The sequence below is a fragment of the Catharus ustulatus genome, chromosome 1 (genome assembly GCF_009819885.2).
Source record: "Catharus ustulatus isolate bCatUst1 chromosome 1, bCatUst1.pri.v2, whole genome shotgun sequence".
Classification (NCBI taxonomy): Eukaryota; Metazoa; Chordata; class Aves; order Passeriformes; family Turdidae; genus Catharus; species Catharus ustulatus.
In genome coordinates, this window is record NC_046221.1 from 64,411,500 (window position 1) to 64,438,157 (window position 26,658).

Genomic DNA, 26,658 nt, shown 5'->3' on the forward strand with positions numbered 1-26,658 from the left:
ATTTTCTTCAATGGAACTAGTATGGGGCAATGGTTTGAATTTGCTGCTGCTGAGCAGGGCTCACACAGAGTCATGCCCTCTTCTGCATTTCTGGGAATGGCTGAGCACCTGCCTGTCAAAGTAATGAATGATTTATTTACTTGGTTTGCTTTGCTTGCATGTGCAGCTTTTGCTTTACCTATTTAAGTGTCTTTACCTCAACCCCTAAGTTTTATCACTTTTACCCTTCTGATTATTGTCCCCACCCCACTGCAGGGGTGTAAGCGTCTTAACTGCCTGCTGGGGTTAAACCACAACAGCCACGTAAGACAGCTCAGCTCCATCTGGATATGACACAAACATTTAAAAAAACCCTCAACAGTGCCTGTGTTGTAATTTTAAACAGTCTTTGTGAGTGGAAGTTTGGATGAAGATTCAGAAAGGTGACAAGGCATGAACAAACCACCAATATGATACGGTCGGCTGCTGGAAGGACTGGGCACACAATCCAGTCCCTGATTGACCAGCACACTCTCAGGATGTGTGGAGATCCTGTCATGACAGCAATGGCTTGAAGAAAATAATTAATTAAAAAAAAATTGTCATTGTGTAAAATTTAACCTTCCCACTATCAGCACAATAATTGTTTTATTGAGCCAATGCACAGCTAAGAGATTTCCATGTAGTATACAATGTAAGCATTGTATAAAATCTACAGACTGTATTAAATACTCTTTTAACAGAACTCTACCTGAACAACATCTTCCCATTCAATTATAAAAACCCACCACCTTTAGAACTATTTATAGGTAAAAAATAATTATTCTTGTATTAACAAAGCCTAATAACTCATTGTGAAGTTGAGAGGTGCAAGATGGCAGGCAAAAATTCTTTCAGACATGACAGCAAAATAAATAGCAACAAATAACAAACTTTATTGGCCTTGCAGTGCTCATTCTAATGTAAAAAGACAGATACCAAACGATCACACTGCATCAAGCAAAATCTTTAGGAAAGCCTTAAATATCCCACCCATAAAAAATGACTAATATCACTCAATGGAAAGATTCCCTATAAACTAAATACAATTTTACCTGATACAGCAATTATGAAAAGAGTATGTAATGCAAACATTGCATCATTTTAGGAATAAAAGAAAAGGAAAGATGCAACAAACTGTCCTACCAACCAAGGATCTCTGGTTTTGGCAAACTAGGCCTTCCCACAGCTTATTAACGTTCTCTCCTTTGAATGACAGGAAAGGCATAGAGTGAGTACAAATTATTGCCCAATTTATATTAGCTTTTTTATTTTTTCCTAAAAAAAAAAATTGTTGGTAAAAGTGTTTCCTTTGAAGATTTTGAACAGCAGTTTCATTGTTTTTATAAAAGCCCCATTCAGTTCACAGTTCTGTTTTCATTCCTCTGTAGTAAAACATAACAAGAACTGCCAGTAGAGCCAGGCTGACAGACAGGATCTTCAGTCCACCTCCCCCTTGTTGCCATGGGAGCTGCAAAGCCATCCAGGAGCTGAGCTGTGTTTTCACTGGGATCTCAGCAGAAGGCTGTGCTTTCCAGTTTGTGCCGTTCTGTGCCGAACGTCGGAACTCCTGTGAAGAAATTAGGATTGAAACTGTGTTACGTCTTTCTCATTGTACATACCAAGTACAACCTCCTTTTTACACTGAGGTTCAAATTAATGACCTTTTCAAGACCAACAATTCAACCTGCACTGCATCATCATCAGGTCATCAGTTTTTCGTACAGGAATCTTATAAATGCCATACAAAATCAGTATTTCTAATGAAATTAACTGCCAAATCAATGCAGCTGTTAGCAACAGAAACAAATCTCCAGACATCACTGTCAGCAGAGACAGTTGTTTGATGGTTATTTTTAAATTTGTTTTGCTGCTATCTCAACTACTTTCTGATTTTTGGCTTCTCCAAAAGAAATGTCTAACCAATGACAAAGGGGACCACAACACTCAATCCTTTGCACAGCAGGGATCTTCTGAAGTCAATCATTGACTCCTGGTGTGCCAGCTCAGTGGTGCTTGAAAATCCTCCCAAAGGGCTTTTCCTTTCCCCTGACCCTCAGGAGGCAGCTGTGCTAAAACACTCACCTTCTCATTCAGCATATTGAATCCCAGTTCCCTGCTGTGCCTGCCATTACCATTCCCAACCTGACTGCAAGCACCAAGATCCCCAAGAATATGATGTCTTTTAACTGCAGCACAAGTTACGGATGTTGCATCGCTATTTCAGCAGAAAATCCAAGTGAAAAGAATAGAAGGCTCTTTTCTCTTGCACCCTTGTTCAGTTCAGCATTGTAGATACTCAAAAGGAAAAACATCCAGTGAAACTGGTGACATGTGCAAGAGATGCAAGTGGTAAAGGTGTAATTAAACAAAGGGGTAATGATGCTGCATCACAAGATTCAATATTTCTGTTGATAATTTCTGTTTTCCTCTCTCTCTGTGAATAATTTCTCGGGAATTCAATTGAGTTCAGCTGGATTTTTAATTGGATTGAAATTTTCCAGTTAAAGAAAGGTTTTTGATTAAACCGTTTTATTTTTTGCCCTTTCACATTTTGTATAAAACAAATCAGGGAACCAGAAAGTACCTATCTGGATAATCCTGTATTTCCAAGAAGCTGAAACATGGCCACATGAAAATACAGACCAGATGCCCACTCTGTCTTTTACCAAACGTATTTCTGGGCAAACTCAAAGAAATATCAAAGCTCCGAGAAAGGTGCCTGCCCATGAAAGTGTGACAGCACAATTCAAACCTTCTGTAACTGCCTCCTGTTTTCCATTTCAGAAATAAGCTCCATTATAGTAATTGTAGAAGGAAAATAATGATTGCTACTGGTTAGGTAAGTAAGCATCAAAGGGGCAAATGACAGCCTGGGGTAGGTGCTACTCTAACAGCCAAGTTCTTGCTGACTTAGATCCCAATTCACAAAGGCCCAGGGTTACTGATCAAGTGAACTATGAAATGAGGATGACATCTCACACATACTGCACCTAGAAGAACATGAACTGGGTAAACAGAGGAAAGGAAACAGGTAAGCACACTGGGGTGTAGTTCTCCACAGTGTGAGGCACAGTAACAGCACCACTCCAGAACTTCAGTCTGTATTGTGCAGAACATGTTAACTTCATAAAAAAATATTAAGTTATTAATTACAAGCAATTTCTAAGGCACCTGAAATTTTAGTACTTGGCCACAGCTATTTTGCGTCCCAAATCAAAGCTGATTAAGCTTTGCCTGAAGATTAAACTGGAAAATGTACAGTATTTAAGGATTTTTTACAAATGAGTCAAAATTCTTTTGCAATTCATTCTTTCTAGACATTTATAAAGCCCTTCTTTTCTTTGCAGGTCTCACAAATCTCTACTAATGTAAGGTGCTTAATTTATGGTAATGACCTGTTTTTACATGTATTGTTGGTACATTAACACTAAGGCTAAAGTGATTTAAAGGAATAGATAAGGCTGTACAACTAAAGTCTTATTTCTTCTGATATTTATTTTTCACTGATTCATGACTTAAAATTTGGCTGGCTACAATAAGCCTATTGACTCCTAATTAAATATTTTTACACTGCATGATAAAAGTCATGGTTATTTAGTGGTACAAACAGTCCCTTGGCAAACAGATAAAAAGGCTCACTACCTCACAAATGATGTTGGAACTTCTTCTCAATGCTCCTCTTCATGCTCAGCTTCAATTCCTATCTACATGTCTCAGGAAGACTAGGGACAGCAGGTAGAATGCCCCAAACACAAATTACAAGTTGTAAAATGTTTTGAGAGACTTCTTGAAAGTTTTCCCCTTCACTAACAGTTGAGCACACATGTTTCATGCATTCAATCGTGTTTCTGTAATGTAGTTTACAGTAGTGGTCTCACTGGCGTTTTGTTTATGTTATACAGTTTTTCTGTTTTCCAACATAAAACCAAAGAGACCACTGGTCTCACTGGTATAATTTTGATCATGAAGAGCCTATATTGCTTTATTTTGTTACCATACTGTTTTCTTACACCTCTACTGCAACATGCACTGCATATGCATTAGGCAGTGCTGCATACTGCTAGTAGGACAGAATGGCACAAGAGATTTTAGCAAGGTTTACAAAGTTCCAGTGGTGGTGAACACTGCTGCTGAGTTGTCCTGGTAGCATTTCATCTAAGTCAGCCTGTACAGCTGTGAAATCTGCATTTTTTCTTACTTCATCATATTTCCAATAAATGAGATGATCATATTGATACACTAAATCAATTTTTTGTTTTCTTTCAGTAGAAAGACAAAAATATCTTAATTTGTAAACTGAAGGTACTCTTTTCTTAAAGATGTACATCACAGCTTACCACTTAAACATGCTGTGTTTCTGTTTGATAACATACACTTCTTCAGGTGATCCTGCCAAATATTCCCTTTCAAGGAATGTAAAGAATGTATTCATCTGATTCATTTTTTCTAAGCACTATTCTCTAGTTTGGCCCAAAATTCTGCCTGACATATGAGTAATACCACAGGCTTCCATGAAAATTTCCTTCATTATCATCCCAGAATATGCATTTGTTAAAAAAAAAAGGTACATCTGGCTCTCTGTGACTGAAAGGCTTCTGTAGAAAATAACAGTCTTTTTGTCCCCATCCTGAGATTCATACAGAGCTTTGAATCCCAGGATAATCACTCAGAGACACCTGCAGGTGGATGCCTCTTCCTCAGAGTCTGTCGTGCAGCTCAGTGAGACATGGCACAAATTCCCCAGTGGTAAGAGGAGCTCTGCTGAAGGGAATGTGTCACTGCACCCTCTCCCTCCTGAGTAAGGGCTGAGTGGCCCTTGCCACAGTCTGGGCAACAGTGAAGGGCATGTCAAGAATGTGAGCAGTTCTTCCAGGCACACAAGTATCAGATGAACAGATGTGTTAATGAAAAACACTGAACCGTATAGTTGTATGCACCTCTGGTGTAAAAAACCTTGATGGAGGTAAAGATCTCGTTTTTTGAACTAGCATTTACACTGGTCCAGTCTTCGTGCTCTCGCTTAATAGAAGGATTAATTCCGAACAGCCCTTATTTGTATCTCTTTCTCTAGATACAATATTCGCAGTGCATTAGCTTTCCAAGGAAATCATTGAGTAATTTCTGTAATATTCTGAACTGATACAGCTGTGGTATTTACCACATACAATCACTAGTCAAAGTGAAACAATTCCTTAAGCTGAGCTCAGAAATCAGACTTTTGTAGCTGCAAGAATTAGAAGATTGCCACAAAGATTATTTTCAGCGGAATTAAGAACTAAATTCAAAGCCTCTTTTAACAACAACAACAAAAAAATGCTTGGAGGAAGACCTAAGGTAAAGAAGTTTCAAAAATATGTGTTTACACTAGTTTCAGTCTTGATATGCCACAAACTCTTTGATAGAATTGTTAAGGATTGCTCTCACTAAATAGGAGCACAATGAAGGAAAAGGAACTCTAAGGTTTAAAACTATATGCTATTAATCAAAATGAGGGGAGGAAGGGAAATTACCAAACTGAAATGCAAAGACAGAGACTTTGAGCTAAGCATCTTGTATTTCCATGGAGGTAGCCTTTCATCTTGTTTTGGCAGTCACAAAGTAAACACAAGACTTTGCTAATAAGGTATAATATAAATTATTAAAATTTGTAGTGTATGATCAAATGCATTTCAGATTCTTTTTTGAATAATTCTGCCTTGACGACTGCCAGGAGTAATATATTTTGTGTACTCTTGCACAGACCCATTGATTGCTGTCTTTCTGAAACTCCAGCCCCAGATTAAACCACTGTGCATGAAAGAAATATAAAATCACATCAAAACCTGAGATTTGGCATCTGTCGATCACAGCCTAGCTTTTTGTAAGATCTCACTTCATGTTAGTCAACAAAGACATAAGAGAAACTCTTTAGCTCTGAGCTGAGGTTTTAATAGATTCAAAACATTTCTCTTACATGCAAATTTCTTTTATGGCTCAGGGGCACTGTTAGAGCTTGAAGTGTTAGCTAACTGCTGTGAAAAACTACTTGACTGAGCATATCTCAAGATAAATTAGACTTCTGAATTTTTTAGCCCAACCAAGTACATCGCACACTTGTACTACTGGCTTTAAAAATATGGACTTTTACATAATCATGCACAACAAGTCTGTGTGACAAATTAAAAGAAAAACATGTTAAAATATGCATTACATATCCTGCTGCACTATTTGAAACTCTGGGCTACTACACTTTAAAGCCATTTTTCAGATTTAAAAAAACAAACAGTTACTGAAGGTCACATAGATTACACATCAAAAAAATATGTAAATTGAGTTTTATTGAATAGTTCTGGAATACACATTTAGTTCTGTAGGTATTAAGAGAACTGCTTTGATTTATTACTTTCAAAATTCTACCAGCCTTCTGCAAATGTGGAATGCTGATCTTAAATTATAAAATAAATGACACAGAAAGTATTTTTTTCCTAATGGAATTTAAATGGTAATTCCTATAAGAAGCATCCCTGCCATCATGTATTCAAGTGAATGCCCAGTATGATGCTGTTAAAAGAAAATGCTGTCTACAAGCATGCTTGTGTCAGATGTTATCAGCTGTACACCATTCCTAGGAATTCACTGATTCCCACTGCACACAGAGTTTACTTATTCATTTTAAAAAATGAGGAAAAAAATAATTAGCCAGGTCCTTTTGCAAAGGAATTTCATATTATTTCTTCTTTTTGGGCTTTGAAAACATCCAGTGATTGAGACCACAACCTCTCAGGGCCTTTGTTCGCCTTCTGGAGCTCATTCATGGGGAAAATGCTTCTCTGCTTTATCCAGTCTGAACCTCTCACTTCAGCCTGGGTCCCGTCTCTCATCCTTCTATGTGTGCAATGGGAGGCACTTGGCTCTGTCTTGCCAGGAACCTCTGTGCAGGCACTGGAAAGCCCCTGCTGGGGTCTCCTTCTCCAGCCCTGAGCCAGCCTGGTGCTGCAGCCTCTCTTCACAGGGCAGCTGTTCCAGCCATGACCAACCCCATAACACAAATCTGAACTCATTACAGCTCCCAGATCCTAATTTACATCAAGGTCACTACAAATGACCCAGTCAAAGCAGGTCAGTAATACCCCTAGGAAGCTGGACCATGGTCAAATATAACTATACAGGTAATAATGGGAGGCTGTAGAGATTGACTGACCTTAAGCTCATCTGCATTAAATCTAACAGTTCCTCCCAGCTGTCATCCTTTATGGAGACCATCTTTAACTAGGGCCTTCCCTGACCTGCACAGCAAGTCAGCAAAATCTGTGTTCTTTCCGGTAACACCTGCATCATCTGTCAGATCCCTTTGATCAGCATAGAAAAAACCACTTTGCTCACTACTCAACTTTTACCTCAATTACTACTACAATAATTTCTCCTGTCCATTCTCTTTTCCTTCTACTTCTCCTCATTTCTCTCTTGCATCATCTGACCATGCAGCCTCTCAAATAAACAGAGATGCCACTAGGAACACAAATTTGTAATGTCATGTTATACAGACACACATCTGGAACTTCCTCCTCCTCCATTAACATTAAATTCACATTTTAATATTCCTATTTAGAGTATAAAATGAATTCATTTTATCTCTGTAAATTCCCACATTACAGTATGGCTGCACTGGTGTTTTTCTTGGCAGACACATCTCCTTGCTCTCTTCCATGTTCTTACCTAAGGGTAGGCCCTTGCCTACTTACTTCTTTTTCCTCCCCCAGTCTTTCAGATTATTTTCTCAATCAGTCTTCAAAATTCAAAAAGCACTTAGAGGCTAGACAGAAGGCTGAGCAACTGGGGATTATTAAATAACTTCCTTTGTGACATGCACTTTGAGGAGGAAGGAAACAACCAAAAAGCTTAACTAACAAAAGAAACAAAAACAAGAGAAAAAACCAACTGAGAAAACTCAAGCCAAAAACCACCTCCAAAATGTTTAAAAGACAGTTTTGTGCTGTTTTTCATTAACCCACTTGTTTTAGCCTGTTTCTTCGTATTTACCTATAAATGCTTCCAGCCAGGTCTTCTTGACTCTTTTTTTTTTTAACAAGTTTGTATTTGGTGCTGCTATTAAACTTAGTGGCTAAGTATCATTCCACTACACAAACAATGCACTGTCAAAATAACCTGTCATTCAAGGTCAGACATGACATCTCTAAAAAAATAGCGTGATGCCTGGATTCTGAGCTTTACTTTTTTTGTAATAAGGTGTGTGGGGTGTCAATCACTATGACGGAACCAAAAGACATGACAGCCAGCATTCCAGCCAGCACCTGCAACCACAACAGAACTGAGAGACCTTCTAAACAGAAAAAGTTTGTGATCCAAAAGTCACAGTCACCCGAGCAATGACTTGAAATGAAGAATGAACATAGCAGCATAATGTGGACAAATTCAGGATGGGGTTCTGTCACTATTTATCTCCCTGTGCATAGGACAGTTTGATGAAGGAGATGGCAGGTACTTGCTCTGGGCACTAATCTGGTAATTAGCTGGCTAACAGACAAATCTGCTTCCTAGAGATCCCCAGCACAAGTTTCATGGCTTTGAAAATGCATTACAGTGAATTATAGGATGTCTATTAACTTGTAGTAACACTAGATACCATTTTTCAGTGTGCATACCACAGCCTGTCTTAACAGATACCATTCCACAGGATTCCAGCTTGTTCCTTCTTTAAAAGATCACTGAGATATTTTATTTGGGTTTTTTTGTTTGTTTGTTTGTTTTTGTTGGTTTTGGTTTTTTTTTTTCGGGGGTGTGTGTGTGTGTGTGTGTGTTTAAAATAATAAATTTAAGGTTGTGTTTATAATACAACAATTTTCCCAGTTTATTTTGTTAGATGATGAAAGAAAGACAGCATGTGAATGTTCAAAGACTGCTCTACAAGTGAGAATATTAAATGAAATACAATATACTTTTTTTACAGCACAAGCTTTCAGAGACCATCATCTTTTTGCTTCCCTTTTAAATCTTGAAACAACAGTGACAATTATGTGGAGGTCAATGCTAGCTACAGGCAAAGACACAAAAGGTTTCCATCAGAAAGTGTACTCCAGTAAAATGAATAGCTAGATCTGAAAATATATATTCATGTCACAAGAAGCACCAATATAACTGAATGATAGTCACATATCAACAGTGAAATGAGTAATACTGCTTTTACTCAAGGGACATTGTCTCTCAAAATCAGGAAAGATTTCAAAGATCTTTCACACAGAGCAAAGTAGAATAAACTGATACATGAACATATTCTTGGCTAAAGCCTTCTCCTTAATCCTAGAATATGTCATAATCCTGAATTTATAGTGTTTTCATTTCTTCCTACAGAACCAAGCATTAAAATGGAGTGTTCCACAGAGAATGATATAATACAACAACCTCAGAGACAAAGGATACAGCCCTTCTTACACTTCAGTGTCATGTAAAAATGGTTTAAAAAGAACATTTTAAATACTCTGCAATGATACTAGGTTCCAGAGTTTCAAATTTCCTTCCAGTAGGTATCTGTGGAATCTATATGCCTCCCTCATTTTACAGGGAGAGAGAAAAAATAAAGATTGAAGTGTTTCCAGTGCCACAATGCAAGTCAGCCATCAGGTCTTTTCGACTCCTGTCTCAGATTCCAGCTGCCACCAGAAGCCAATATAGCCTGTAAAATCTTTTGTCTGTCAAGTTTAAGTTTTAAAATAATTTTCTTAAAGCTAGGCAATGCTTTAATATGCACCCTCCTGACAATTTATCTCACATTTATTTTCACAGACTTTTCTGCCTAGGATTAAACACCTCCAGTTCCTGGGAGTGCAGATGCTCACCAAGCACAGCTGGAACCAGACCTTGGCAAAAAGAAGCATTTCATGTAAGCCTAAAATTTAACAGTGAATACAGTGTAACTATCTCGACCAACTTTGTGGGTTCAGTGATAATACAAAGGTTTTCTTTTCACATTGTCATGGCCTCTTTCCTTTAAGTATCCTTAGTTGTTTTAGGAGGTCTCCCACAGTGCCAGTTAGCATACTTTTGAGCACCTGAGGGAGTGTCTGGAAATGTGTGTCTCCTTTTTAATTTCACATTCAGTCAAGTACAGCTGCAGTTAATGGAGGGCTCTCTCATGGAAACATCAAACAATGGTTACTTTCTGTGATTAGCAAGCCTAACTGCTCTAACACAATCTCTCTATCCCCAGTCACCACAAATGATTCGTCAGCCCTTCCCCACAAGAAAGATTACATGAGAAAAACCTTTCTTGGCTTGCAGTGTATTTTATGCTAGATAATCATGATAGCACCTTGGCGCTCTGTCTAAGACATCAAAGAGCAGCAAGGATCCAATCTGCAGGCTGCAACGAATCTCTACCCTCAGGAGAGGCTTCCTATCGTTCAGAGGGTGGTCTGACCAAACTTCTGTGCTTGTACAGGATGCTGTGCAGTGCCTGAGCCCCTGTCATGCTCAAATACTGACCATTGGTACCCACTGGACCTCAGTCTTCTCCCACGTGGGTGTTGCACAGTGTACTCTATCAGGCTGTATCTGATAATTCCGAGATTAGCTCATGAGGAGAAATTCAGTTCTTCTGGAATTAACTGTGAAGTAAAAAATACTAATTTCCTCCTTTTCTTTGATATATTGTCCCCTGGAATTGTCTTAAATGCTGAAAATTCAACGCTGCAGCTTGCTTGAATACATGCTACAAAATTTTAATGATTTTAAGCTATCTATTTCCAAGCATCTTTAACTTGCCACCATCAAATTTGTTCTCCAGAGTAACCTTCCAGCAGATACTTTAAACATCTGCCTCATCTTTATCTGTGAAAGGGGAAGACAAAAGCTGCATTTCAGGAGCATAATGTAAACATAAACTTATAACTGTTTCTGAAGTACTCAGAAATTTAGTTACAGGGGTCACCGGAAAGGTTAGAAAGAAATAAGTAACTCCCTTGAAAGAGAGGTTTAAAAGCTATGTAACAACACTAATATTACGTGACAAACAATGAAGAAGGAAAAATATCTAACAGCAACTTATAAAAATTGAACACTAGGAAATTTTTTTTTACCCAAAACGTTGTCAAGCATTGGAATAGCCTGCCCAGAGAAGTGGCTGAGTCACTGTCCCAGTAGGTATTTAAAAGACGTGTGGATGTGGTACTTGGGGCCATGGTTTAGAGGTGGACTTGGCAGCGCTGGGTTAGTGATTGGACTTGATGATATGTAAGGTCTTTTCCAACCTAGAAGATTTTGATACTAAAGGAATAGTCTCAGCTCTGTGCACAAAAAATTTGCACGTGGACATGTGTGAAAATACTGCACAAGCACCTAATGAAAGACTGAAACAGTACAGCAGGTGTTTACACAGAAATGAGGATTGTTAAACTTTCCTCTATTTAGAAAAGGCTACTGGTCTGTGAGAATACAGCCCATAATATTTTAATACAACTTTCTTTCATGTTTTGCTGTTGCTTTTTCTCTAGGTGAATACAAGCATTGACAGCAATTGACTCCCAGGCAAGTGCTGTCCTCCAAATCATTTCAATATCTCTGCCTATCCTGGTAACTTTTGAACCTACTCACTCCAACAGGAGGAGAACAGCAAGGGCTGGTGAAAAAACCCTCACCCAAATCTAAATCAGTGCCCCTGCTGAGGGAAAGGCCAGACCACAGCCTCAGTGATCTATTTTATGCCACCACCCTGCTGACTAACCTGTACTCCTGAAACTCCAAATCACGTGCAGTAGTTACACAAACCAGGAGAAGAAGTTAAAAAAAAGTGAGATAAACAAAGAGGAGGATGATCTGAAAGTAGCAAACATGCACCAGGTGTCTACAGGGGTGAGAAATGCAAGCCCACAGGATGAAAACCGTGGGGCTTAATGTAGTCTTTAACAAATTGATGGGTTTGGATTTTAAAATGTTTCGTGTCTCCATATTAAAGCTTAGCAGCACTACAAGAGTTTTCTTCTATCACATAAAATACTCCCCCAGGTATAATTCATTCCTTTCCAGCTCTTAAGAGCTGCACATCTGGCTTTCCCCTGTGGTTCTGTGACAAAATCTGATTATCCTACAGAATCTTAAGCACTCCTCACTGAAAAAATAATGAACTAACATTTCTTTGGACAAGAGACACATGAGTTGAAAAAGGAAAAGAATTCTTGTCATTCTAAGCACTACTTCCATCATTTCACCAAATTAAAGTTCTGTATTTTGAAAAAACTATCTGTGTCAGAAATGGATATTCACAGCTGTCCTTTTTGTATGATAATTATGTTATCTGCACTTATCAGAGATTTTGTATGTGAGAATTGCAAAATAGTTTCCATACGGATAAGATAAATCATAGTCACACTGACTGAAATGAGTTAACAATCACATGTGAAATCATGTCAAAACATGGACGAGAGCTAAAAAAAAAAAATCCTCTAGTCCTGATAACAGGACCCACTCCTCAGGACCAGAAATCCATCTGGTCGGTATTATGCATAGGTAGTTTTTTGCAGCTATGTGATTTTTTTGACAAAAAGAGCTTGAGTGTACTGCCTGCACATTTTTGTTCCATCGATAGTACTTTCACAAACACTTCCAAGCCACTCCAATCCAAAATGGAGCATTTGCTCAAATTCTGCCACAGTACACAGACATATATATAGATATGAAGAAGAATCCATCAATTTGAAAGCCAAGACATTTAGTGAATAATCTTCTCACATAACATTGTGTCAAGGACCTTCAATTATATTGAGACTGAAGAAAAATAATAGTAATTTCCACAGGCCTTTTTATTTTGCATTTGACATCAGCCTCTCTAAGCCAGTCAGGTTTCATTCCTTTGACTATTTATCAATCACACATCCATCTCAGGTTGTAGTAGTTGGGTGGCCAAAACTTTCCGAGAGGTCACGTGGGTCTACCAAGAGCTGAGACTGCCATGCCTTGCCAATCACCCAGCCAGACAGAAATGTGTCATGTAATTAATAGCTATGAGCTCTCCTGCTCCACACATCACATATGCTCCCACACACATGACACTGAGCAGCAACCCTTGCAAAAGAGGGTTTTGGATAACACCAAATGAGCCAGGTCAACTCTTCAGGTTGTCCTATGCCAGACTGGCCATTTCTGCCATGGAATAAAGAAAACATGCTCACATCATCACCAAGAACAACTAAAAAATGTACATTTCTTCTAGAAAAATATTAATAAACATTTTTAAAGTGTATGCTTTTAATTTATAAATTATTTTTCAGCCCTTTTCTGCAATAAAGAATGAGAAAAATCCGTATTATTTCTTTCATGCCATGGTGGCATTAATGAATGTGTAGAATAACTTTGGTTTTGACTTTACACCACTGTATCCTAATTAAAAATTACTTCATGCCAGTGCTTGTTACCTTAGTGATTAAAAGCTGAAGCATCACTACAGTACATATATTTTCTTCATCATTATTCCAATTTTTTATAATATCTAGAATGGGAAAAATATGTCCTAGATCATGATCTTATTTAAAATCATGGAAATGAAGTCATTTAAAGACACTAAATCTGAGTTGTGGTCCTGACTCAAGGAAAAGAAATGAAAGTAAATATGCTGCAATTTTAACATCCCATGGGCTTGAGTTCAAGCACAGAAAAGCTGCGCTTGAAGCCATCTAACTCTACTGGAACCTCAGATCATGAACTGTATCTGATGCCAACCTGTGAATCTGCTTTGAGTCACCTCCCTGTGAAAATGACAAAAAGCTTTGGAATATTTTGAGATTAATAAGAAAGGCTTAACACCTAAAGGATTCTGAAAACAGATGTAGCACCAATTTCACCTTAGTGGGAACATGTATGGGATTTGGGCTACCTACACTAACCCTACCACACCACCACCATAACCTTTCACCTGCCAACCTGACTAAATCTTTCAATCCAGAATTCCTTCATCCCAGGGCTGGATGAGACAATTACAACAGATCCAGGTGTAATTTCTGGCTAAAATGGCTGGCATTAGAAAAAATTAGTAGAAAATATTTTTTTCTTTGTTAAGAAGGGTTCCAAAGTCTGCAATAATAAATTAAGGGTGGGGGAACTGTTCATGTAATTTAAATACACGATGAGAAGTAGTCAGAGGAAGGTTATCAAGATTGGTCCACTGCACAGTAACCACAAGTAAAGCTGTCTTCAACAAAGTACTTAAATATCCAGTAATTTTTGTGTTTCTTTTACTTATGGTCTTTGATAAAGCCCACAGAAACAGCTTGCTTTGGAACTTGCTAAAAATAAAAACTGATCCTAAAGCTCAGTTTGAATGAAAACTCATAGGCACTGAGCCAAGTTCCTTAAAGAGAGAATGCAAATTTTTACAGTGATTATTACTCCTGTAGTTTGAGAAGTCTCCTTTAAAAAATTTCCTCGTGGGGGTAGTAGGAGGGCAAGGGTTTATTTCTATTGTTGTTTGGTCCAGTAAAACTGCAACAACATGCTTTAATAGCTAATGGCATGATAAAGGATCTGGAGGGAATGTTAAACATGATATGGAATACAGCCTGCACAAACACAAAGTTACTGTATGTGACTTTGAATTAGCACCATTTTCTAAGATTGCTAAGTTGCTATAACATTCTGTGGATTGTCTTTGAGCATACAATCATTCTAGTGTGTTTAACAGTCACGGTAAGTTTTTGGATATTCTAGGGTACTTAGGAGTATATCCTTGGTGGACTAAATTTGAGGCTGCGAATTTCACATGCACTTCACTGAAGTATAGTGTACGAATATTTTAAGATACCTTTTCTCCAATGTAGCCATCAAATAGAACTTTTTACTCAACTGCAATTTAATTTCAGTCAAAGACATAGCCCTAGCAAATATGCCTTTGAATTTTTATATGCAAACATCTTCCCCAAGTATAATTTAGTAGTGACAAAACCCTACAAAATTTCTCTTACTGAAAAGCCTTTTCCTCTTTTTTCTCACACTTTTTCCTTATCTTATTACCCTTGACACCACAAAATTAAAAACAAAAATCCTTAATCTCTAATAAATCTCTTATAAGTATATTAAAAGCACAAACATAAATCACCATGTCCAAATATTATAAAAGTCTGACTAGGAAATTATGATTAAAAATGTATCTGGGTATCCTACTAGAACTCACAATTAATTCTAATATTGCAGAGCAGTTCAATGCTTTTTCAATAGATTTGTCAGAATAAAAAAATTATGCAAAATTTATGTATATCTTAGCAATTCTCATCACAAAGGGAATAAGCAAGAACACAAAGGATGATTATTAGGCTATTAGAAACCCATTAATCTACTCAGAATTTGATAAAGATTTTGAACATGTTATAATATTAAAGGATACAGAACATGGCAGTTTACCTTTAACATGGTTTGGTAATTATTTTAAAATGAGCTACACTTTTAAAACAGTTTTTAGTTAAAAAATATCTTAATCTCATGACTGTAATTTTTATTGCCCTTCAAAACATTCTCAAAGGTAATGAATCATCTCACTTCAATGGTTTTGGCAAATAGATTTCTAAGAGGCGGATGTTCAACATTCCAGAATTTTGTACGTGTAAATTCAAACCTCCTACTGACCTTTCATTTGGTGATGGTGAAAGCTGTATCATGAGCTACATGTGCCTTTTTGGTGCTGTCCTTTTCAAGTATTCATGTAGAAATACTATTTTAATTACAGCTTCCATAAAGGAGGAACAGATAGAAATAAAATCCACTCAAATATCTGATGCCTCTGACTGTGTATTTGTTTACAGGGAAAGGAGAGACAGGGAAGGAATGGAGAGAGAAATACTGCCTAAGTGTGCTTTTTGGTGATCTAAGGAGCAATAATACAAAGAAAAGGGACGACTAAATACTGCAAGCAGAGGTAAAATGTACAGCTGAGTTGAATATCCTTCACTTATCTTTGTATTAAAGTCTACTGGAGAGGTATAAAATTCAAATCTATGATGATTTTTGTGAATTGGATGTAGATGACTTCCAAAACAACATAAAAATTGAGAAAAGTAGTGGTTTCTATATTTTTCTCCTGAAAGCAAATTAAAATTTACTGAATGTTGGTATATTAAACAATAACAAAAACAAATGCTATTTAATTTTTCACAAAGAGTCTGTTTGTTAGAGATCTGATGGAAAAGAAGAAATATTTTAGAAGGAACTCCTAAATACCACAGGGAGTGTCAAGTAGTTAAAATTACCAGGGCTACACATTTCCCTATGCAAACAGAGAGCAGTACCCACTCACTGATCTTGCAGTGCAGCATCAGCAAGTTGAGTACTAGAAATAATACACAAAAATGGCAGAACTATTTTAGCACTAGAATTTTAGTTCTGGAGGCAGAAAGGGTAGAACATTTCTGTTTAACCTTTGCTTATTCTCCAGAAAATGACTTAAGAGTTGAATCCTCCCAGCCATTACTATTTCCATTTATTGCATGAACTGCACAGGATTAACATAATTATGTAATTTAAGTGATTAAACAGTGACATTCAGCAAAATAACACTGTCTGTTTAGGAAATGAAAAGCAAATGAATTAAAGTTCAGATCTTTTCACCTGAAATGGACTGTGGTGAGCATTTGTTTGAAAAGGGTATATGTAATATGTGTTGTTTCAGCTGAGCTTTGAGCACTGGAGTTGAAATTCAGCCCTGCCAGAGGCATGGGCAGAAAGACAACACGCCCATTGAATTAAAGACACCAGGACAAAACCACTTGGTGAAGGTCTTATGCTGACTCTTGGTTTTGCTGTCTTAAATCACTTCTGTGTGTTGTAGTCCTCTAAGCAGGACAGAGAAATGTGTTGGATCAGCACACTTGCACTACCTTCTGTTCCAGTTTTGAGTCATCAAATGGCTAAATTAAAATGCTAATTGAATGATAGCAGATAAGGCTGGAAACAAAGATGTCACCTACCCCATACCCACAACCCAAGGTGGAATTACACCTCAGTTGTTTGTCATACACATTCATGAAGTATGTTCTTGAAGATCAGCATTGATTAAAATTCCCCAGCCCTACATGTGAATCAAGCCAGTGCTCATCTAAACCCAGCAAGAAAAATTTACTCTGCCCATAAGAGAGACTCGACTGCAGGTTCCAAACTTCAAGCCAAGAAATGGGTTTTCAAGCAGAAGAAAAATTCAAGTCAGCTCAATTCCCCAAATAAACAAAGCCAACACAGCACACAGATAATGGGCAGATCACAGAAATCGGCATCTAATGAACAGCACATGACATATTTTCAGGAAAAAATGAGACTTTCAAAGGTCCTTTTAAAAAACATCCATAGGTGGTATTGAGCTGAGCTTTACAAAAGGAAATATATCTCTTATTACATGAACTTTATAGTGACCTTCATGAAATAACTGAAGAAAACATAAGAAAAAAAGATTAATTAAGAAGGATTTTACACCGTCTTTTATGACCTCTATTTACAACCAGCAGGAAATACAAGTAACCCATTAAATTAAACAGATTAATAAATGCAAAAGCACTAAGTACTTGTGCACTTTGCCCTACAATCAATTCTTTCAGACTCCTTGAATCATAGAATGGCTTGTGTTGGAATGGATCTTGAAGATCATCTGTTTCCAATTCTCCTGCCATGGCCAAGGACACATTCCACTAAACCAGATTGCTCAAAGAACCATCCAACCTGGCCTTGAACACCTCTAGAGATGGGACATCTACAGTTCCTCTGGGCAACCTGTTGCAGTGCCTCATTGCCCCACAGTACAGAATTTTTTCTGAATATCTAATCTAAATCTACTCTCTCTTAGTTTGAATGCATTCCCCTCATTCAGTCACTACATGCTCATGTAAAAAGTCCCTCTCCATCTTTGTTGCAGATTCCCTTCAGATACTGGAAGGCCCCAGTTAGGTCAACCCAAAGTTTCCTCCTTTCCAGGCTGACCAAACCCAATTCTCCCAGTCTTTCCTCATAGGAGAGGTGCTCCATCCCTCTGACCATTTTGGTGGCTTCCTCTGCACTTGCTCCAACAGGTCCACATCCTTCCTGTGTTGGAGACCCCAGAGGTGGATGCAGCACTGCAGGTAAGGTCTTACCAGAAGAGAGGGACAGAATCCCCTCCCTCTCCCTGCTGGCCACGTTGCTTTGGATACAGCTCAGGATGAGATTGGCCACCTGGGCTGTGAGTGCACATTGCTGGGTCACGTCCAGCCTCTCCTCCACCAGTACCCCCATGTCCTTCTCAGCAGGGCTGCTGGCCATCTGTTTATTCCTTAGCCTGTGTTCATACCAGGGATTGCCCTGCAGCACCTTGACTTGGTCTTGTTAAACATCATGAGATTCCCATGAGCCCAGCCCTCAAGTTTGTCCAAGTCCCTCTGGATACCATTGCATCCTTCAGGTGCAAAAACTGCACCACTCAGCTTAGTGTCACAAAAAAGGCGTCAGAAAGTGGGAGAGTGTTCAACTGAGCTAACAAAAGGTATGTTCCTACGAATGCAAGAGCACCAAGTAGTGCATTGTATTTTCATAAAGCATTACTTGAAAATGATTTTACATAAAATATGTTCCTTTTTTTGTCAGTATGTTTCTCTTCAATAGAAACTTCCCCACATTTCTCAAATTGCCCTTTCTTGGACTTTGTGATACAAAGATGCCTTTGCAAAGTAGCTTTCTGAGAGAGGTAAAAGACATATTCTATATTAAATTATCTTTTTTCTTTGGAAATTCCAGTCTTTCATTAGCATTTCTCATACTTCCTACAGTTTCTGAAATTTTATGAAAGACTCCTCTACTTGCATGTCTATGCCATTTTTTGGTTTAAAATTTGCTTCCTCATTCTCTTTTTGCCATAAATCTCTAATCTCTACTTCCTGTTCAGGAACCAAATTTCCCACCACTTTGAAACTCCAGCACATGTTAAAACTGTGCTTATTAATTAACACACATCTTCCACATTTCCTTCCAAGTCCTTGAAGGAAGTTTCTAATACAGAGATCTTAATTCTGCCATTATTTCTTTCATTCCTGTTCCAGCAGAAGATTATTTTCTTCCCCCTTCTCCATTTTACTTTCCCTGCAAGTGAAGCACCCTTTCTACCTGAGATCAGAGAGTTTCCTTTAAGCTATGCTTTGTTGAATTTTCTTTCTGGCAGGCTATAAAGAAGTGTTTGATATATGCATCTTTCCTGTTTCTTAACATCAGAAAAAAGGCTGGGTGATGTTTAAAGGTCATCTTTTGCTCATGTAACTAGAAAATATTTGTGGTTAACTGGAAGACCAGTAACAGAAAGCTTCATTAGCATCCAGAAGCACAATGCCACAATAACCTACTGCAGTTAAAATGCAGGGAGGATGGGGGAGAAAAGAGGAGCAAGCAGAATGACCAAATAATTGGTTGCTAACCGAAAATCAGTGTCTCGCTCCTCATTTCCTCCAAAGAGTCCAATGACTTAAATAGTTATTAGCTTAACAACTGTGGGTATTTCCGAGGCCTGGGAGCCACAGAGATGTGCACCAAGACTCACAAAAGGAAACATTGCAAATGGTGGCTCTCAGCAGATGCCATTCACAGGGGAAGTGTTAGACCTGGAAAATATCATCACAGAAACCAATGGAAAACTGAAAACTGAAAGATGTGCCTGTATTTGTTTGAAAAGAAAGTCAGTCATAGATGCATTACAGAAACATGAACTATGAACATAAAATAATAATGACTGTGGATTAAACAGCCTGTTAAAATTATTTTTTTTTCTCTTGCCTTAATTTTCCATCTGATTAAAATTTCCCACCAAAAGCCCTCAGACTTATGGGGCTTTGATTCTGGCAATGCATTGCAACTCTGGCAGGTAGCCAGCCTTTTATTTTTATCCCTCAGCCCTTTGGTCTTTTCTTCATATATTTCTCATCATGCAGTATTTTTTTCCTCTAGTCACAGAACATATGTAAACAACCAGAATTATTTTTGGAGTACAGAAGCATAACATACTCTATTTCTGGTTCTAACAAGAGATCATATTTTTGCAGATTCTTACTTTTTTCAGTGATTTGTTTTAGGCAAACATTTGTCTGTAAACAGGATACATTTATTAGGTATTTTACTTTATACTGCTGAGAAACAGTCAAGATCCCTAAATATGGCCAAATAAAACTAATATAAATATTAAAATTGTTTTTTTCCTAAATTAGATTACATTCAGATTGTTGACACACACTGCTGACTTTTCAGAAATAGTGTCCAAAAATAATATACTCAACACCATGTGAATTGCAAACCCAGCTCTAAATCCTCAAGACAAGCTTACCAGAGTGCTTAAGAACATAGAAAACATGCTAAATTGCTTTTCTGAATCTCAAAATGCTGAAGTGCACTCTTAATGCTTTGGCGACTTCAAGCACCTCAATGAAAGGATGTAATACCTACAGCATTTACATCTTCTTGTTCTTGTGAAACTTAGCAGAACTAGATCTTGGTCAAAGCTTTGAAATACTTATTCACTGATATTTGTAATTGTAGGTAGTAACCTATGACAGGTTTGTTTTGTCTGAATGTTCATTTTAAGGTTACTGTCACTACTTTTTAATGTCCAATTCACATACATCCCATCTTAGATTTACTAGAACCAAACAAAAAAATGCCTTTACACCTGTTCATGCTTTATTGACCTCAATTTTCACCTATAAATCCTTTGCAATGTATGCCTTCTAAACATGGCTCTATTACTGAATCACCAAGTGCACACATTTCAAACCCGAGTAAGTCTATAGTAGATCTGTCAACTGAAATTTCCAAATGTGTTTGTCCCGACAAATAGCCCTCCCGTAAAATTCTGCCCCTTGGAGGCATCACTCCCTTTTGAGTGGTTTTTATAAGAAAATTCGTGCTGAAGTAAAAAAATTAAAAAAATCCTGGCAAATACTTGTGCATTTTACTACTTAGTATGTCCACTACAATCACTAAGTCTGATTACTTTGACAGCTTTTTAACCTGAGCTGCTGACTCCAAGACTCTGCTGTCTTTCCTGTCCCAAATTCTGCCACAGACCCTAACATTACTGAATGTCAAGACCTTGTTCTAATCCCATCTACTTGGTTACAGCTTTTTCCTTAAAGAGTATAATAACTGTAAGACATTCTACATCAGCAGTACATTAATGGATATACATATGAGCTGTTTTTTCTCATACACTGAAAAAGTATGAAATGCTAGAAATACTCTGAATTAATTCTATATATATTTGCCCCCTTACTTGTCACAGACATACAATGTGTGACTATTTTATGGAGTATCTAAATTGTCCTTTGTGTTTTTGCATTTTGCATTTCCTCTTTTTCAGTCAAATCTGTTGACTCCAGTTGGCGACCTACTTCTTTTATTTCTTTGGACCAATTTGCTGCTAGAGTCATGCAGCCAAAAAGGTAAAAAAAAGGCCTACAAATGTTCCTTCAGACACACATGTTGCTTGTGGTGCTTGCTCTGAATTTGTCAGAAAAAATTATTGAGGGTTATGTATCAGATGAGAAAGAGAGCATACAACTGCAAAAATTGGATGCACTTCTGTAGGTACTTAGAATGGGTTTATGACTTGCTTTGACATCCTCACATGATGGTGCTCTAAACTGATTAATTTCCTTAAAAACAACAGTTTCACTCTTTCTGTGAAAATTCCTCTTTAGAGAGAAACTGTGATGGATTTTGAAACACCTTTTACTGTGTCCTATGTAAGTTAATGAAAACACCCTTAATAACAAGCAGACCTTAATTCTTGCTCATATGTATGCACCGTGGAAAATTTATCCAGGATTTCAGTTCTGCAAGCTGCAGAAAACCTAGCGGAGACACTTGGGATCTTGTTAAAGATCCAAGATATTTTGCCACTTTTGAGTATCTGAATTCATCTGTTCTGAGTTGCCTCCTTTGTCTTTCCCCAACCTGCCATCCATGCACATAACAAGCTACAAAAGGCTCACACGACCCTCATATGTTGCCCTTTTATCTTGCTCATAGCATCTTTGATTGGAACTATATGTCTTGAGCACACGCAACAGGAAGTGTTTCCCAGCAGCCCAACAAAACAGATCAACCCAAATTGCATCTTGCAGCCAGTCAGTAATCTAAGGTAACTTTTGTGGCAAACTTTTTTTTCTGGAAACCTGAAGAAAGTTCCTGAGTTTCTATTTATATGTATAATTCTTCAGGATGAACTTCCCACTAAGAATTTCAGTCCATGTTCTATGTATTATACATTGGCCAAGTGTGATTAAAAGCTTTCAGCTGCAGCTTGTATGTCCCAAGGACGTTCCATTTACTGAAATACTGAGATTCTGATTTTTTTTCCATTAAACAAAAGTTCCTAACATTTCCAGTGGACCAATCATACATAAGGTACTCCCTTGAAGGAGCACTGGTAACCACAAAAGTAATGAAAAGCAATTTTCCTTATCATTTGCTTGCTGCAGCCATTTACAGGGGGAGTCCAGGTACTTGTTTGTGCCTATCCAAAGGGCAAGACAAGATCTATACATCTCAATGAGTCCCTATGGAAATTATCAGTATCCTTGATTTTAATAATTTTATCTCTCATTTTAACATAAAAAAATTCAGTCAAGAGTCTGCTTGCTTGTCGCCATCTACAAGCTTCTGGCAGCACATACTCAGTTTAATGACAGTCTTGGTTCTGTTCCAGCAGATTATTTAAAAAAAACATTCTGATGAAAAAATCAGCTGTGTTTAAATAGCCACATAGTCCAACCAGACAATTTGAAGGTTTTGGCTGTTTTTTATCTCTTACAGACCCTTATCGGGCCAATATACACACACACACAGAGAATATTAATGGAGAGCTTAGTAATGTGTTTGTGCCTAAGTGTCATGATCTGCTGAACACATTACAGTAGGTGCATTACAAGGGAGTGTGTTATTGCCGCTCTATGTTTCCACAGTCAGGCTTATTCAAGAGACCGAGGAGCTTAGCTTAATACTGGTCACCACTGGCAAGGTATGCCTTGATGATGTATTTTAAATGTGACTACTTAGAACATAAACAAGCACATGTATATACTTTAATACTTATCAGCAATTTACTGTAAAAGCAGTAAGGTGGCTGATAAACTGCCAATTATCCTTCTCCCATGTGCTACATATTTTTTGGAGATCCTAACAACAGTGCTGGAGAAAGGACATCAAATGATGCTTAGAAATGTGATACACATTTTCATTTCACACTCCATCAGTTTTTACAACTAGAGCTCCGTGAAATGTATGAGAATACTTGGCTAACAGCCATATCTACTGAGCTGTAAAATAAGAATCAGATCTCTTTTAAAAAGAGTTTCATTTTTTTTACTTGACTAAATCAGATGTTGACCTTTTTCCAAAATATATTGTAAATATTCTGCACCTCTACCCATCAATTAATTTTGAAGCTCTAAATAGTGTTTCAACCTGTTTTAACAGATATGTAATCAATACATACTTTTTTAAAAACAGCTTTGTAAAGAAAAGTAAACTGATTCATCCTTCCACTAAACTGAAATACATTGAGTTACATAATTACTGGTGTTTAATGTTTTTAAGTCTAGGAAGTTCCTTCCCCATCTTGCATCTAGAAACAAGAGACAAGTGTATTATTATTGCCTTTATAGTCAGCAAAGTAAAGCTACAGTCATCAGCAAAAGTATATTTTGAATTCAGATTTCAATCTGTCAGAAAAGATTAAAGCTTCCTGCATATATAAATGGGAACTATAAAATGATAACAGATACATAGCATGGAATCATTTTGCTTGAACAGCTGTGGATTTGCCAGTGTAGTAAAGCAGAAAATGTCTTTTACTCACCTCTGTTAAACCAGAAACTTCTCCTTTTGCTAACGGTCTGCTGATGGATGCAGTGTGAACTCTGGCATCTGATACTGGCTGCCCCTTCATAAAATGTTTCCCAGCTTCATAAATATTCACTTCTACCATCTTACCCATTAACAGAGGATCCTTTGGCACAAGAACCTTTCAAATAAAATACAGACATAGTCACTAAATACCGCAAAGAACATTAGAGTCTCTAGTATCCACTCAGAAAACAGATTTTTGATGAACATCAGAGAAAATCCTAAAACTTAAACATTTTAGTCCCTAGTGTACACGACAGCCCCTGGCATACTTGACCAGTAAGATCTCCAGCCTGCATTCTACAGGAATTTTGCAGTGTTAGCTCAGCTCTTTTCAATTCCAACTGATTCCTTAAGTCACGTTTTTTGATTGATGAGAAAGTTGGGCCTGAATTGCAGCTTTTGAATCCAGACCCAAACAGTTCCCAAGGGCATTTGTACTACTCAATTCTAACAGACTGCTGTAAAGCTTCCCATTTTCATCTCTGTCCCATGACACTTTAAAAAAAATAAAAAAATCTGAGTCTGTAAAGGCTTCAGGACAGAAAGTATACCCTTTTTTCTCTTTGCACAAGCCTTTATTTTGATTGTGCAGATCCTTTGCAGCTGAGATGCATGATTGACAATGAATGCCTGTAAAAATAGACGACTGTTTCTTGGGTCAGCAACTAATGCCACTCTTTCCTGAATCTGCACAAACAAATTATATCAGACAGTCCCACATCACCAAAAAAGACAGCACATAACAGATGTTCCTAGGTCATGCATTCAAAAAAAGCAACAGCCTGAAATACAGGAGCAACATTTCTGCTGGAAGAATAAATGGACTTAAAATGGCTCTAAAAGAGGTGAGTAGCTGAAAAAGAAAAGGTGATTTCCTGATGAAATTACATTTTTACACTTTTTACAATGAAAAATTGAATCATGGGAACTTATTTAATAACATTTCCTTAGATCTTTTCCACACACAGAATCCCAGGATGGGTCAGGTTAGAAGGGACCTCAGAGGGGTCATCTGGTCCAATCTCCCTGTTCAAGCAGGGTCATTGTAGAGTACATGGCACAGGATTGCACCCAGACAGTTCTGGAATATCTCCAGTGAGGGAGACTCCACAGCCTCTCTGGGCAATGTGTCCCACTGTGTGGTCACCCACACAGTCAAGAAGTTCTTCATCACGTTCAGGGAGAATTTCCCGTGCATCAATTTCTGTGCATTGCCTCTTGTCCCTACTGCTTGGCACCACTGAAGAGCCTGGAAGCATCCTCTGATACCCTCACTTAAGCTGCTTATGGACGAGGTCCCCTCTCAGTCACCTCTTCTCAAAGCTGAACAGGACCAGCACCCTCAGCCTGTCCTCATGAGAGATGCCCAATCCCTTGATCCTCTTTGTTGCCCACCACTGGACCCATTTCAGTAGCCCTGTGTCTCTCTTGTCCTGGGAAGCCCAGAACTGGGCACAGCACTCCAGATGTGCCCTCACCAGGGCTGAGCAGAACTTTTCAAAGACAAAGACCTTATCTTTTTATCTTGATTTTATCTTTGATGCTGAAATTGAAACGCCTTAAAATGGCTTAATTTTTAGGACTACATGTGCAGAGGACTTTCAGAGAAAAATATCTGTGCCACCCACATTTGGAGACCATTTTTTTGCCAAACACTGTCTCGCCATTTTTACCTATCACAACTCTTGATTGTCCCACTTGGAGGAAGCCACCACCAGTGGTTTCCCTTTTTCCCTGAAAGTTCAAGGCTGATGACTTGTAAGCACTTTGAGATCCTAGGATTCTGCTGAGTTTCCCAAGCATCTTCCATGAAAACCAGAATCCTTTGCATTTCAGAGAGAGGCAAGCTGAGACCAAGTAAACACAAAGCCAGAATTCAAATGCTCAGAGAGTGTTACAATGTGACTGGACCACAGTTCTTCCCAAGTAATTCATCTTGGGCAAATTTATATCAAAGGAAAACTAGGTAGTTGAGTGTATCACTGGGCTCATGACCTCTGTAAATCTTCTATCTCCTCATGAAAAAGTGAAGTAACTAAATATAAACCCAACTTCAAAAAAAGGTTAAGTGCAAACAACCAATCATCCAGGCTTGGCATACACTCAGAATTTTTTTTATGTAAGCATTTGTTAAGAAAAGGCCCTCAACTATATTTCTAAGAAAGTTAAGTTATACCAGCAGACACTCCCATGTTGGCTGTGGATCTGGCCAAGCACTTTTTGGTCACTTTAGACTACTCTGTTCAATGTAAACCTAAGCCTTCACAAGTGTCAGCTGCAGTTCTACCACTGTCTGTCAGTGCAGCTCTACTGATGTGGGTTTAATAGCAAATTCTTTTAGTACAGATGAGCTCAGTGAAGACAGAATACATTTGATAACTATTTGAGTTAATAGAACACTATACCAGGACTCTGAGTTTCAGCTTAAAATTATATTATATATAAATATTATATATAGTATAATATTTAGCTTTCAGAGTGGTTTTCAATTTACTATCATTCAATTTACGGCTATTAATCTTAGTTACTAGAATGGATTCTTGTGCTTACCTGGGGGAGCAGTAGGAAACATGCCACATGATTTCAGGGAAAAGATTTGCATTTTCTGAATGGAAAGCATTTCTTCCCTAATAGAATTTAAAATGAGCCCCTACATGACTACAGTAATTTCACGACTACAAGGCACACCCTTTTGACTAAAATTTTGGCCCGAATCCGGAAGTGCGCCTTATAGTCCGGTGCACCTCATATAAC

At 37.9% G+C, this 26,658-nt stretch overlaps 1 protein-coding gene across 3 annotated transcripts in view; it reads right to left on the minus strand.

Moving 5' to 3' along the window:
- Positions 1-589: 589 nt before the first annotated feature.
- CDKAL1 (CDK5 regulatory subunit associated protein 1 like 1) overlaps positions 590-26,658 on the minus strand; it is a 393,288-nt gene continuing 367,219 nt past the window's right edge. For all 3 annotated transcript variants that reach the window (XM_033061554.2, XM_033061574.2, XM_033061564.2), the window contains exons 15-16: positions 23,855-24,019; positions 590-1,588 (exon numbers count right to left, since the gene is read on the minus strand). In XM_033061554.2, the coding sequence (XP_032917445.1) occupies positions 1,382-1,588; positions 23,855-24,019 (372 nt within the window). In that variant the 3' untranslated portion in view covers positions 590-1,381. The remainder of the gene's footprint in view (positions 1,589-23,854; positions 24,020-26,658) is intronic.